Below are 16113 nucleotides of genomic sequence, written 5' to 3'. Positions count from 1 at the left end.
GAAAAGAAAGTATGCTCTCCTAGGCAAATTCCGTGGCTTTTTTGGTGTTGTTGTGTTTGGGAAACTTTGGGGATTAGAGGCATCATCTTCTTTTCAGCCAGTTGTGTTCTTGTTAGTTTTAACATTGGTTGTGCAGAAAACAAACACCTGCAGCAAGCTGCAACTCTTTTGAGAAGTCATGATTTTTCAAAGTCGTTATTTTATCATGAAAGCTTTCAAGCATAAAAAGAGTAGAGAGAGTGGTGCAGTGAACTCCCATATTCTTATGGCTCAGGCTCAACACTTAAGATTTTGGTAAAATTGCTTCATCTATCCCTTCTTTGCTCTTAAAGCAAATCTCAGATAGGTTCCTTTCACTCTTTTCAGTAGGTACCTTAAAAAAAATAGGGACATTTTCTGACATACTCTTAATGTCACTCAGAGTTTCCCAGTTGCCTCAAAAATGCCCTTTTAGAGTTGGTTTATTCAAATCAATATGCTGTGTATATTGCCATGTATTCAATATACTAAATTCTGTTTGACAATATATTTTCTTGCCTTTATTTCTCATCTCTTGTGCCCAGAGATACTTTGTTTCCCCAGCTCTGCAGAGAGAGAATGCTGTGATTTGGCTCATTCTGATGTATACTTTGTAGTAATGTTCCTTGGGAGTTTCAGAGCTCCTTGCTGGACAGTGCATGTAACAGCTCTTAACCAAAAACAAAAACAGTTCTGCCTTAGTTTTGAATGGATTTCTGTGGCCTTAAAGAATCATCTAAATAATGATTTTCTTTCTGTGTACTAATCAGCACGATGTTATTTTTGAAAGGCTGAACTTTTCAAGAAAAACAACGTGAAAGTTAGAATGCATCTTTACAAAATGCATTGGTACACATGAGTACTACTTAAGGAACTTATTTCATTAACATTGACTCATTACATTTTGTGCACATGGAACACTGTTTTTATGAGATTATTTTCCAACCATAACTCATGAATACCAAGCTGCTAAAACAAGTTGGTAAACACTTGGTTTTGTCAAACGTTTATTTTTATAGTCAACAGGAATGCTGCTAATGTGAGTTAGCAAAGATTCTGAATACAATTGTTTGCTGACAGCTTTTAAAATATGACTTGTCTTATATTTTGCTAACACTTTGTCTCTTCCAATAGGTATAAATGACCAAGGATTGTACAGAGTTGTGGGGGTGAGTTCAAAGGTCCAGAGACTTCTGAGTATGTTGATGGGTATGCCTCTTTTCTAATCATTTTCCATGCATTGTTTGTTTATGTTCATTGACTTTACAACTTAATATTTCATAGTAACATACAGCACACTTGGGTGCCTCGATGAGTTTTCTCCTGAGCAGAGGTAGTTGATGCTGAGAAGTAGATTAGTGTTTGTCTCAGCACAGATTTCCACTGCCTCTTACCTTGTGTTCCATTTCTTAGTAAATGGGGGGAAAAAGGAAAAGAAAAGAATGCAGCTCATGGGTGAATGTCGTCTTCTGCTTGCTTCTCACAGGAAAGTAGCAGCCAGGCCTCTGTGATTTGCATGGCTTCCAAATTGCCCGTCCAGAGTCTTGACAGTACATTTGGTTGGACAAGACCACTGGGACTCACTCATTTTTATGTTGCTTCCAAAACTGTCACTTGACAGCAAGGATCCGATTCTTGGGGACTCATTGGTATTCACAGTGGCTTGTTCGTAGTTTGCACCAGGCTCTTCTCCAGAACCATGCATGCTCCATCTGTGCTGATAACACAGTGTTCTTTGGCATCACAGACTAGAGGAAGCCAGCAAGTGAATTCATTTCATTACCCCAGACATTGCGTGAATGACAAAGCGCTTTTACATGACACGCCGCTGTCGGTTTGGTGCCACCTGTAAGGTGTCCTGCCTCTCTCCCTGCCCCAAAGCTGGCTGCCTCTTGAGGATTGATGATAACTCATCAGGCTTGAGGGCCTGTATGTCAAACCAATCTGTCATTTTGACCTTGCTAAATATTAATTAACTTGATATCTCACTTTAATTAATCAGTATTAACAATGCCCTCAGGTATGCTGTAGATGCATTTAAAATCTGTCTGCATCTTAAAGCATTGTGGGAAGGACTCGTTTTTAGGAAGCATAAACCAAGATGAATAAAATCAACTGACATGTTACAGATAGGATTGCTTGTTTGGCTGTATTTGAATTAAGGATTTAATAAGCAATAACCTTTTTTTTAGCTATTAACTGCAGGAAAAATTGCCCATCATCAGTTGGAGAGCTGTCTTAGAATACATTCGCTTTCATGAGCTGTTTTCATTTTCTGCCTCTCTGGTTTAACTTGGGTGTGCAATTTTGGCAGTCAGATTTTCCTTTTTACCATTAGTGGTCTCCAAATTAAATAGACTCAGGTTGCCAGTGGTTCAGTAGCAGCTGGAAGAGTTTAATGGGGCTACAGCATCTGCTTTTAGTTAATTTTAAAATTAGAAACACTTCGCTCATTTCCAAGATGGTGTAATAATGATTAGAATTGGAAGGCTGTTGGTATCAGAAGGGGATATTTTGGCTGAAAGGCACACTTTAGCAGTAAATTGGTCCTAAGGATCCCAGCATTATTTTTATTGTCTTCTTGTTCGTGTTCAAGGGAAGTTCAAACAAGGGTGTCTCTGTGGTCACGGGGAAGTGTTAAGCTGTCTCAAAATTTGTTCTTAATCTCATAAAATCCCTCTTGATCTGCATCCCTGAACTAAGGTGGTAGTTTCCTCTGCTCATGGGAAATGTCTCAAGATAATCCTGTACTGGCAAGGTGTTTTAAAATATCTAAACCCTCAAAAATTCATGACCTGGAAAACTGTTTGCACTTTCCATGAGACTCAGAGCAGAGAAGTCTAGGATACAAGCGCGATACAACCTAATTTCAGTTGCTGACAAAGGAAATTTGTTTTCCCAAGAAGCATTTCTTCAGGAAATTGAAGAATTGATGAGAGGGATGACACTGACTTGATTATTTCCTTGTAAAGGGGGGTTGGGCACTACCACAATAATTATTTTACAATAATTCCTAGTATGAAATTGAAGATTGTCAATCACAAACTTTGGATTTTTTATTAGGATTAATACTGCTTTCTTGTTACTTTGTTACCAACTCAAACTTTAGGTCTTGACAAAATAGATTTATTCACTGAATCTTAATTTAAAATTCCCTTGAGATACCTTTTTCCTTCTATCCCATTCACTAAGTGTTCAAATAAATAATTTATACCTCTTCCAAAAAAAAGGATTTTAAGAGTTCTGTGTAGTTGTGTATACCCTATCCACTGGATATTCTTTCTTTCCATCTTATCTCACCTCCCTATGTTGTTCTAGGGTTCTATATCTTTTTTTTTTTTTTAATTTCTTTTTTTCAACATTTATTTATTTTTGGGACAGAGAGAGACAGAGCATGAACGGGGGAGGGGCAGAGAGAGAGGAAGACACAGAATCGGAAGCAGGCTCCAGGCTCTGAGCCATCAGCCCAGAGCCCGATGCGGGGCTCGAACTCACGGACCGCGAGATCGTGACCTGGCTGAAGTCGGACGCTTAACCGACTGCGCCACCCAGGCGCCCCAATCTAGGGTTCTATATCTTAAAGAGAAAAAAAACACCGGATGAGTCTGCCAGATTTTTAGCTTTGCTCTTTTAGACCAGTATCCCCACTCTCCCCGCCCCAGGAGTTCTGATGATTTTGCCCATTTGGTATTAGGCAATTATTTATTCATTTTTTGAGAGAGAGAGAGTGCAGGCAGGGAAGGGGCAGAGAGAGAGGGGACAGAGGATCTGAATCGGGTTCTGTGCTGACAGCAACAAACCCGATGTGGAACTCAGGAACCATGAGATCACGATCTGAGCCAAAGTTGGACACTTAATGGACTGAGCCACCCAGGTGCCCCAGTATGAGGCAGTTATTTTTTTAAGTTGCTATTCCTCCAGGTAATGTGTATTTCAAATTTGGATTTTTCAAAGTACAATTTGTTTGTATTGAATTTTTCTTTGTAGAGATGAGAAATAATCCATTTTTTTTTAATGTCTGAGAAAAAATTCCAAGGCATTTAGTATTTTTGACAAGAACTTCTGTTTACTTGGTTCTTTAACTCTTGAGAACTAATTATTTACTTGGATGTTTTTCTATTACTGTCATTTTTATATAACATGTGTGTATTGTTTGTTTGAAGTGTTTTAAGTATTTACTCTTGTGTAGAAGTTTGTGATGATTTCTAAAGAAAGGATGAATGCTTAGTATCTTCCATGTTTTCTTCACTTGTTGGTGTGTTTTCACTCTTCATATTTAAGATTAAAATAAAGAAAAATCTTTCTTTCCATTCTTCATCTCTCCCCATCTTCTTCTCCCCCACACCCCTGTTTCCTCCACCCCTTTCTTCTCTCCTCTGCCAAGAAGGAGTACGAATGCCAGTTGACCACAGAAAGTCCTCTAAATAGACATGTCATATCTACTCCTCCAGGTCAGGTCAGGTGATGGGAGTTGTTGTCTTAGTTGTCTTCTATCCTGGGAGCCAGAAGGTAGTGCTCAGCTCTCTTTCCCTGGGCCACACTTCTTAAGTTTAAAAAAAAAAAAAAAAAAAAAATATATATATATATATATATATATGTATATATATATGTATATATATATACATATATATACATATATATATAAAATCACACACACACATACATAATATATACATATATATATGTATATGTATATATACACATACATACATACAAAGTCCAACTGAGCAGTTGTCTTCCTCCCCTTTTCAGGTGTTTTTCTTCCCCTTTTGCTCTAACAGAGGGCACACACACATAGACATGTAACTTTGTAAAAGTTTTATGTTTGTTTTTTACGTAGTAACTTTAGAGCACTTGGGGAGGGAAGGGAGAAATACGGATGAGGTGTGTTTGGGTGAGTCATGGATTTTTAGTAAATGGGGTGAGAATGTAGCAGGTTAATTACAATGGTTATTGGCAGGTTAGAACTCAGATGGGTTAGAGTTGTCAGTGTTCTCCCACTTCACCACTGAAGAATGAAAACATCAGAGCAGGGAGGGGAAATTATAAGAAAATGTGGTGGCAGCTTAAGTGTGTTGGTGAATTTGGTGGTTATTTCTAAATTTAACTTGCAAAATAGGCAGGATTTTATTTTTAGGCACAGAACCAAAAAAAAAAAAAGAGATACAACTAACTTGGAAGTTTTACTTAAATAAAAAATTACCTTATTTGTTTGTAAGACAGCTTTTTCATATACATTGGGGAAAACAAACATATAGGTGAAAATTATGATTTTGGATTTATAATGTATATTCTCAAAATTCATTCCATCAGTGTGCTCCTTCAAGTACTTTAATTTAAAGTGGGGCCCAGGTCAATTTTTGGAATATTGCATTTAGGTGCTTTGCATTTAGGTGGGGCTGAAAATTTCCAGTTTCAAAAAAAAAAAATACTGGTTACGTAATTATGAAACATTCACCCAAATAAACAGTTAACTGTTTGTATCTGTGCTTGTTAGTTTTAACTAGTACATAAAGGTGTTGTCTCTTAGTCATAAGGGAGCAAAATCCCTTCCTTACTTACAGTAGAATGTATATTCTGATTGAACACTCAAATGCATTTATAAGTTTGAATCCCAAATAAGTTATTAGCAAATTTACCTGGTCCCAGTGCATCCACTGATTCTAAAGAACTGCTAGGCATGATTGAGTTATTTGAAAACAGTAAAAATTTAATAGGGGATTAGTACCATAGACACTATGTAGTCATTAGCCTCTGATGTGACAGCCACTTTTTATTCCATGAATTCAAAGGGTGGCTTACTTTTCCATAGAAAGGCTATGCTTCTCGAAATATAGAATGATAATTTGGTAGAAAGATGAAAATAAAAGATTTCCTTTAGAAGCCTCCTGGATTTTAAAATGCTGATTTGCCGGGAGCGAATTGATTGAAAATGTTATCTGACTTGTACGTTAAAATGAGATTTAAATAATTGATTTAATGAGAGAGAGAATATTCAGTTACTGAAGTAATGGGTTGGCAAAGCCTTTAGAACAGAATTATTTAGTCCCAGTTATAAAGGATTGCACCTTTAATCAGGGTGCTTAATTTGATTTCTTGAATGTATCTGTGGCTTGTCTGACAAGCTTGGTAACAAATGAGTTCTGAATTGTAGGAACTGATCAAAATGTAATCAGTGTCAATTGCCATTGTTGTAGTTTATTGCGTGTTGCTGTCAGTTGCTGTAATCAAGAACTGTTGAAGTGCTTTAAAAAGTCTCCAGACTTTTGAGTAATTGACTTCATATGTATGATGTTATGGCTGTGAAATAACCATCACTTCCTGTTTTACTTTGTTTCTGGAAAGTTTGAGAATAGCATAGTTTGAGATAGGTGAGTTGTCACCTATCCTTCCTCATGCCCAAGCCTAAAGTTTTTTAAGTGACATGCCTGACTGAATGCAGTGGTCCCGTTCTGACAGGCTTTTCTTTTTAGTGCCTTTAAAGAGGAAATACTAACAAGATGTTTCCTCCCCTGTATAGATAAATACAGTGTAAGGGAGGGGAAAAAAAAAAGTCTGAAACAACTAGTTTTCTTGGCTCTTAGTTGAAACATCATTCTGGAGTGAGGGAGAAATCAAGTCTTTTCCTGGAATGTCTGATTTTTTCCTTTGGATGATGGGGTGTAGAAAACCAGGCAAGTTTCTACTGATTGTTTAATATCTGTCATCATAACCCATTTACTACACTTCCCTTTGAGTAGGAACCCCCACTGAATGCTTATACGTTTAGTGACTCGGTTGTGGTAATTGCCTACTCATTTAAACAAGGTACACATTGCTTATTTGCTTTGCTACTCTTTGTAGTTCTGTGAGAGTGTTTACATGATCGCTGTTTTGTAGATGAAAACCCGGAGTTCAGACCGGTGTGGATGTGACTTGGTTTGAGTGGTGTGGCTGCTTAGGGTGGCCGTGAGGATTTAAGCCCAGGTTTGTGAGAACATGCTGCACTCACTCCTCTCTGGTGCCAAGCCGCAGTTGAGTACAGTAGCCCAGCCTTGTAAGGATCAAGGTGCCACCATATACAGAGTGCTGGCCTTTCCGTTTCTGTTTCCCACCATCCTTTCCTTTTATTTCAACCAAGACTCATTTCTTCCCTTTTATTTTTATTTATTTTTAATTTTTTTAATATTTTATTTTTGAGAGAGAGAGAGAGTGAGTGAGCGAGCAGGGGAGGAGCAGAGAGAGAGAGAGAGAGAGAGAGCGCGCAGGCTCTAGGCTCCCAGCCGTCAGCACAGAGCCTGACACGAGGTTCAAACTCACGAACCTCAAGATCATGACCTGAACAGAAGTTGGACGCTTAACCGATGAGCCACCCAGGCCCCCCCTCATTTCTTCTTTTGTAGAATTTACTGTCTCCTTTCCCCTCCCTTTGTTTGTTTGTTTGTTTAGCCATACATCTTTTTCTGTAGAGTTTATTAGCTATTTGAAAGGGCATCTGGAAGAAACACATCATTAACACCCTTTCGGGACAAAGAAAACTAGTTTTAGTTAGAATGAATGTCAGAAGCGTTGCACAGAGGCTTCCAATAAATATTTCTTAGATGAATGTATAAATTACGATGTTAATGTCAAAGTTGAGTTTAAATTTATGTATTACCATATTGCTATTTTGGTTGATCATGCATTAATCTTCAGAAAGATAATCTGTTGAGTCCAGATCTTAGAAGTGTGGGACCAAACTTCCTGTCCTTTCTTCCCACTGACTTATCATTTTGCCATTAACAGGGCTGCCTGTTTCCCTTGTCATAACACAGCGTGATAACATAATGCCACCTGAAACATGGCAAAATGGATAGATATTGTAGATGCCACATGCCCCAAGCCCTGACTATGGAGTAGTGTCTTTAATAATAGAATAACTACCACCGTGGCGGTCATCACAGCTGTGTATGCTTTGTAGTTGTGAATATTGAAATGTCTACTATGCCTAAGTCTTCCCTCCTCCCAGCCCCATCTTATCCTGTTACCTTGATCTTCACTATGGATTTTCCGAAGTTGCTTACAAATGTCTAATAATAGAACATGGCTTATAATAGAAGAAATTTTGTACGTTTTTATAAGGACTCCCAGAATTAATTATTTGTGGTTTGGCCATTTAAAAATGGAAGCTTTGTGAGCCAGTCAAGAAGACCTTTGGATGTCCAAGGTTTTAATTATTTTTTTCTTGCCTGCTTGCTCACCAGATGTAAAAACATGCAATGAGGTGGACCTGGAGAATTCTGTAGATTGGGAAGTGAAGACAATAACAAGTGCCCTGAAACAGTATTTGAGGTAAGCTCCTCTCAGTAACAGGAGGGAGGCGTGGGCTCTTGGGTATCTAACATGCGGTAGATGCCAACGCTGCCTGGAGATCTCGATCATTGAGTTCAACCTTACAGAACAGGAGGACATTCATGATGGATCTGTGTCTCTGAAAGTGCCATCAGTAGTAGTTGAATGTCTGTTGTTAGGTAAATTGCAAAACAGAATCGGAAAAGACAAAAGTGTGTGAAGTAGATGTCTATTGTAGATGGGAGTTTTGGGAATTAAATGTTATGAAGCAATGAGGAAGAAGGCCATTTATCAATTTTTATCGAACCTTTTATTTATGTTTTAGGCTACAATGAAGAATTTTTTTTGGTTTAAATATAAACCATTGAGTCTAGGGGCACCTGGGTGGCTCAAATGGTCAAGCTTCTGACTTGAATTCGGCTCAGGTCACGATTTCACAGTTCCGTGAGGCTGGGTGCCACATCATTCTCTGCTCTTGCTTTCTCGTCTCTCTCAAAAATAAATGACCTTAAAAAATGATAAACCATTGCACCTAGAGGCTTATAATGATAACACATAAATACAAAGCTATTTTTAAAGAAGTTTATTTGAGGTTTTAGGATAAACTTAAGTTTTGCATTTATTACAGAAAATATTTAGGACCAGAGTTAGAATAGGGCTCAGCATCTCTATGGGTGATTACCCTTTTTATAAAGAAGAAAGGAACTTAATGATAGAAACCTTGAGGTTAGATGAAGAACAATACAAAGTGAGTGAAAGAATGAAAAAAAAATTATGATCGTAATTCTTTTTTTTATTTTTTAAAGTTTATTTATTTTGAGAGAGACAGAGCGTGAGTGGGGGAGGGGCAGAGAGACTCCTAAGCAGGCGCCATGCTGCTGGCACAGAGTCCAATGTAGGGCTCAAACTCAGGAAACTGTGAGATCATGACCTGAGCCGAAACCAAGAGTCAGATGCTTAACTTGACTAAGCCACCCAGGTGCCCTACGAATGTAATTATTTTATTTTATTTTATTTCATTTCATTTCATTTCATTTTCATTATTTTATTTATTTTCTTTTTTAGTGTTTATATTTGAGAGAGATAGAGACAGTGTGTGAGCAGGGGAGGGAAAGAGGGAGATACAGAATCCGAAGCAGGCTCCAGGCTCTGAGCTGTCAGCACAGAGCCTGATGCGGGGCTCGAACTGAGGAGCTGTGAGATCATGACCTGAGCTGAAGTCGGTTACCCAACCGACTGAGCCACCCAGGTGCCCCGACCCAAGACTGTAATTCTTATGCTGCGGTTCTGTTGGGGATTTTAATAGCAAATGGCTTTGCTCCCCTAGCATCGTTTCTTTTTAATCAGCAAGTAGGATTGTGTTTCAGGTAGATAGTATTTGGGTTTGAATGAGCACATAGAATGAAATGTTACTATATAACATTTTTCTATTTGAAAAATTCCAAGTCTGTGCAACCACAGACAGTTAAGTATACTGAATCCTCATGGCTCCATTATCCTGCTTCTGAAGTTACCAACACTCTACCTTTCTTGTTTCTTCAGTCTCCCTACCTGCTACTTTTTTTGGATACTATTTGAAAGATTTTCTAAACCACCCTATTGCTTCCCCCCTAAATATTGAAGTATATACTTAGAAAAAGATAAGGACTTAAAAAAAGAGTGTAGAAAGAAAAAAAAAATAAATAGTTACCATACCCAACAAAATTAATACCATCTAATACTCAGTCCATGTTTGAATTTTCACTGATTTTTTTTCCAAAATGTCTTTTTATATTTACTTAAATTCCGACAGGGTTTGAGTAATGTCAACACATTTCTTTTGATTGATGTGTTTTAAGTCACTTTTAATCTGCATAGTCTCCTTCCTCTGCACAGCTTTCTTCCTCAGCGTTTTCTTGTTTGTTTGCTTATGAACCTGGGTCATTTTTAAATAGAATTTTCTACATCTTAGGGCAGATTGTGTCATGGTGTCATTTAACATGTTTCTCTAGCCATCATATTTCCTGTAAACTAACAGTTAAATCTATAGGCTTTATTAGATCCAGGTTAGGTTTTTATAAAAAAAAATGATTTATTGCAAGAATACAGTATAGTGGTGGCATATTTTTCCTGTATTATATCAGGAGGCCTGTGTTATCTGGTTGTCCCACTTTTTAATGAAATTAAAATTTATCAGTGGGTTCAGACGTGTATTACCTATTTTTGAGTGTTTTATTTCGACAAGATATTTTTAACCACTGTTTAATTTTTTTCCCTTAAAGTATTAAGTACAGAATTGCACGTAATATCCCTAATTGATAAAGGGATAAAATTAAGGCTAAACCTATGTGCTTATGGCTGTCTTCCTATCTGCCACCGATGGTGACTAACTGGCTTGGATGAGAATTATGGACACAATTAATCTCCTTAGCTCCCACCTTGGGATTAGAATGTAAGCTTCCTGAGGATAGGCACCGTATGTGTCTTGTTCATTGCAGTGTCCCCAGCATCTAGAGCTGTACCTGTCACTCAGAGACAGTGCTTCCTGACTGGGGAAATTTTGCATCCCCCAGGAGATACTTGGCAATGTCTGGAAATATTCTTGGTAGTCATGATTGCTGGAAAGGGGGTGCTACTGGCATGTAATGGATAGAGACCAGTGATGGGCTGCTAAACATCCTACAGTGCAGGAGACAACTCACCCTTGCTCCCGTATGTACAAAATAGCAATAGTGCTGAGATTGAGAAAGCATGTAATAGATGGAGAGGGAGAGGGATATAAAAATACAATGAGTTGCATATGTTAACTTGATGTGCAAAGGATGCTGCCGCTCCAGGAGGGAGCTTTAAACCCATTTTACTGTTCGGTAAAATCATGGCTACTAGAGTTAAAGGGATTAACCAAGGTGACTCAGTTATTGGTGTGGAAACTAAGGGCAAAAATCCAGTTCTTTTGTAATAAATTGCATGTTTTTTTCTCCCTGTTCCACACCAGTTCTTTTTTTTCCTTGTGGGATAAGTAGTTTAATAAACTCAGAGGATCTTTTTATTGAGTACCATAAGTAAAATTTCTTTTTGGTTCTTGATACTTACTGAAGCTAGTCCCTTATCGCTCTTGGTCTCGTGTTGCTTTTTCTGCCTTTTTCTCTCTTTGCGTTGCTTTATCCTTTTGAATTCTGCTTTTAAGCAAACATTGCCTAGAGAACAACATTATGAGATGCTATTATTATATAACTCCACTCCTAACAATATACACAGTCTGCCTGAATGTGATAAAGTGATTATCATAAAATGGCAGATGCCTTGGGAGATTTTGAAACTTAGGTTGCTGTTCTTTCCCCTGTGTTATTTTTAGCAACTAAAAATGCAGTAATTAGGATTTAAGTAATACTTTTTCTGGTGGTGCACCAAATGGGAGAAAACAGAGTTTGTATTTTGGCTATCTGCTTATGGCCTGAGCGTGTGCATTTCTTTCAGTACAAGAGGTAATACAGCGTGATGGTCAAGAGCATGGTTGGAGCCAGCCTGCGTGGGTTGGAATCCCAGCTTTGTCACTGAAGGCGCCATAGCACAAGTCGAATATAGCTTTTCTCACCACAAAAGCTATTGCTCTTGAATTCTTCTCTACGCAAATAACCCAGCCATCATATTGGATGGGAGGCTGGAGGTGGAAGAAGGGAAATAGCCAAACCCCTCAAACACTAGGAGAGAGATAAAGATGTGCAGCACGTACGTGTATGGCATCTCCCTTTTTCTTGTATTGACTTGAGGCAAAAATTCTTTACTTGAGTGTTTTAGAGGGCTGAATACCAGCTCTCTGATTGAGTACCTATCTTTTCAGACCATAATTTAGATTTTCAGCAACGTGTTCATTACAATGGGTTCCCATTGTGAGGGGACAGATGAGCTATTTTGTGAGGTTTTTAGTAAACTGATTTTACCTAGAGGGAACTTTTAAAGCCTGGAAACTAGAATGGAAGTTTTGGGGAAGAAAATGCCTGCTTAGATAAATATTATGATTTATGTTCTTAGATCCCAAGGGGTGGCAAAGAGAGGTAGCTCAAAACATGTTGGATGGCAAGTTGAGAGATACAGTGACTCAGTATAATACATTTTGTGTGGGGAACGTGTCATTTTTATTACTGCTTCCCGAACTTCAACAATATTTAATACTTACTATGTATGCTGTATTGACTAGCAGACATATGACAATGGTAGAAGTAGCTCGTCAAAGATACCTAGGTACAAGTTCATTTTTATTGGAAAAGCAATGCTGTCCGTGCTTTTCCAAATGTTCCCATTTTCTTCCCAGTACCATTTAGCTTTCCTTCTGTGCCAAGCCGTCATTTTCCTTCCTTGCCGTTTTTTACTTGTCCGTATTTTGAAACAAAAAAACCTAAAGGTTTACTTCTTTTTATTGAGGCTGTGGTATAATTGCTTTTATTTTTCTTCTTTAAATGAGAGCGTAGGAGATGAAGGGGAGGGAGAGGGGAAATAAGAAACAGCTTTTCCTCACTAGGGCTTTAAGTTTTAGTTAATGTGCCTACAGTTGTTATGTGTGTGTGTGCATATGTTTCCTAAGTGGTGTGTAGGGAATATAACCTGTAAATATGTTTTTGCACCTGTTTTATTTGCTTTATAAACCACTTTATTCAAGTGAAGTTGACATATAATAAACAGAACATTTTTATAGTGTACCTTTTGATAAGTTTGACATGTGTTTATGCCTGTAAAGCAGTCAAGATAATCAGGATAGTGATCCTAACCACTAGCCCCCAAAGTTTCCTCATGCACCTTCGGAATCTATCTCTCCCACCTTTCCCTTTCACTCCCTCATTCCTAGGTTACCACTGCCCTGCTTTCTTTCACTGTACGTTATTAATTTGCTTCTTTTATAATGTCATATAAATGGAATAAAAATACATCTTTAAAAAAAATCTGGGTTCTTTTATTCAGCATAATTAGAGATTCACTTGTGTTGTGGCAAGTCCAGTAGTTCATTCCTTCTTGTTGCTAGTGTTCCATTGTATGGATACACCACAGATTATTATGGTTCATTCCCTTGCTGATGAATATTTGGGTTGTTTGTAGCTTCTGGCTGTTACAAATAAAGCTACCAAAAACCTTTCTGTATAAATCTTTGAGCAGACTTATATTTCTCTTGGTTCAAGCCTAGGAGTGGAATGTCTATCTAGATTGTATGTTGGATATATGTTTACCAGTTTGGGAAACTGACGAACTGTGTTTTTCCAGAGTGGTTGTATAAGAGTTCCATTTCCTTTACACCCTTGCTAACTCTTGATATGGTCAGTCTTCTTCATTTTAGCCATTGTAATAGCTGTATAGTGGTAGCTCATGTACTTTTTTTAAATGTTTGTTTATTTTCAGAGAGAGAGGGAACATGAGGGGGGGGAGGGGCAGAGAGAATTCCAAGCAGTCTCCGCACTATCAGTGCTGAGCCTGATGCAGAGCTCATGTCAGGAACCATGAGATCGTGACCTCAGCCGTAATCAAGAGTCAGATGCTTAACTGACTGAGCCACCCAGGCACCCCTCTCATGTACTTTTGTTTTTCATTTCCATTATGACTGATAATGTCAAGCTTTTCTACGTGTGTATTTGCATTCTCTGTATCTTCTTGGGTGAAGTGTCTGTGTCTTTCATGCAATAAAAAAAAAAATGGAGTTATTTGTTCATTTGCTCTGTTTTGATAATTTTTTAATGTATTTTGGATACAAGTCCTTTCTCAGATACGTGTTTTGCAAATGTTTCTTCAGTCAGTGGCTTGTCTTTTCATTCTCTTAATAGTGTGTTCCAAAGGGCAGTCAATTTTAATGTGGTGCAGTTTATCAGTTTTTCTTTGTATGAACTGTACTTTTGGTGATGTGTCAAGAAATCTTTGCCTAATCCAAAGTCACCAAGGTTTTCTTTTCTATTTTCTTCTAGAAGTTTCATAGTTTTAGGTTTCACACTTAGATTTGTGATTTTTTGAGTTAATTTTTATGTAAGATACGATATATGGATCCAAATTCACTTTTGAATATGAATGCCCAGTTATTCTAATACCATTTGTGGGAAAAGCGCTCTTTTTTCCCCTGAACTATCTATTTAGATGATCATACAGTTTTTTTTATTTTAGTTTGCTAGTGTGGCAAATTGCATTGAGTTTTGTTTTAATATTAAGGCAGTATTGCATTTGTGCCGTAAACCCAACTCGGTCATGATGTATTATCCTTTTATGTATCTTGTTGAATTTGAACTTTGCTGATTCTATTTAGAATAGTTGCATTTATATTCGTAAGTATTAAGGCCTGTTGCTTTCTTGTAATGTCTCTAATTTTGGTATTAGGGTGGGGACATCAAAGAATGAGTAAGAAAGTATTCCTTCTTACATTTTCTGGAATTTGCATAGAATTTGCATAGGATTGGTATTATTACTTTGGTAGAATTCACCAGCGAAGTCATCTGGGCCTGGGGTTTTCTTATTGGCAAGATTTTTAACTACAAATTCAGTTTCTTCAGTAGATGTGTTACCTGATTCTTCTGGAGTGAGCTTTGGTAGTTTGTGTCTCTCAAGATATTTATTCTTTCATCTAAATTACTGAATTTGTGGGCATAAAATTGTTCATGCTATTCCCTTATTTTCTTTTAAATATCTTTAGAGCCTACAGTGGTTTTACAATTATCTCTACCATTCTATCATTCCTGGCATTAGTAATTTGTGTTTTCTCCTTTATTTCCTAATTACTCTGCCTAGATTTATTATTTTCATTGATTACCTCAAAGAACTGCTTTTGGATTCATGTATGTTTTCTATTTTTCTTGTTATCTTTTTGTTGATTTCTGCTCTGATCTTTATATTTTTTCTGTTCTTTTGCTTATTTGGGGTTTAATTTACTCTTTTGTTTTGTTTTTTTGTTTTGTTTTGTCTTCTAGATCTCTAAGATGGAAAGTGAAGTCATTGGTTTAAGATCTTTCTGTTTATATAGGTGTTGAATGATATAAATTTACCCCTAAATACTGCTTTACTAATAACGTCCCTTAAATTCTGATGTTATATTTTCATTTTGCTCAAAATACTTTCTAGTTTCCCTATCTTTTGGGTTTTCCAGATATCTTTCTGTTACTGGTTTTTAATTCATTTTTTATTGTAATCAGAGAAACAGCTGGTGTAAATTGAACCTTTTAAATTTAGTAAGAAAGATTTGTTTGATGGCCTAAAATATGGTTTATCTTGATAAATGTTCCATGTGTGCTGGGAAAGAATGTGTTTACTGCTGCTTTTGGATGAACTAGCACTTAGGTGAAGGACATATCAATTGGATAAAATTGGTTGATAGGATACAGAAGATGTGAATAAAGCTAACTGATTTTTTTTGGTCTACTTGTCTTATCACTTATTAAAACAGAGAGGTATTTAAATCTCTTGCCATAGGGGCGCCTGGGTGGCGCAGTCGGTTAAGCGTCCGACTTCAGCCAGGTCACGATCTCGCGGTCCGGGAGTTCGAGCCCCGCGTCGGGCTCTGGGCTGATGGCTCAGAGCCTGGAGCCTGTTTCTGATTCTGTGTCTCCCTCTCTCTCTGCCCCTCCCCCATTCATGCTCTGTCTCTCTCTGTCCCAAAAATAAATAAAAACGTTGAAAAAAAAATTAAAAAAAAAAAAAATAAAATCTCTTGCCATAGTTGTGGATTTGTCTGTTTCTCCTAATAGTTCAGTTTTTGCTTCATGTATTTGGAAGCTCCTGTTATTAGATTTGTTAACATTTAGGATTGTTGTCTTGTTAATTGTCCTTTTTATAAGTATGAAA

At 37.4% G+C, this 16113-nt stretch overlaps 1 protein-coding gene across 3 annotated transcripts in view; it reads left to right on the top strand.

Annotated features, from left to right (window-relative positions):
• Window positions 1–16113, top strand: part of ARHGAP10 (Rho GTPase activating protein 10) — a 325048-nt gene that overhangs the window by 192336 nt on the left and 116599 nt on the right. For all 3 annotated transcript variants that reach the window (XM_045466135.1, XM_045466157.1, XM_045466146.1), the window contains 2 exons: window positions 1153–1227; window positions 8241–8328. In XM_045466135.1, the coding sequence (XP_045322091.1) occupies window positions 1153–1227; window positions 8241–8328 (163 nt within the window). The remainder of the gene's footprint in view (window positions 1–1152; window positions 1228–8240; window positions 8329–16113) is intronic.

Source organism: Leopardus geoffroyi, chromosome B1 (genome assembly GCF_018350155.1).
Source record: "Leopardus geoffroyi isolate Oge1 chromosome B1, O.geoffroyi_Oge1_pat1.0, whole genome shotgun sequence".
In the NCBI taxonomy this organism is placed as follows: Eukaryota; Metazoa; Chordata; class Mammalia; order Carnivora; family Felidae; genus Leopardus; species Leopardus geoffroyi.
This window is presented reverse-complemented; position numbering and strand designations above follow the sequence as displayed.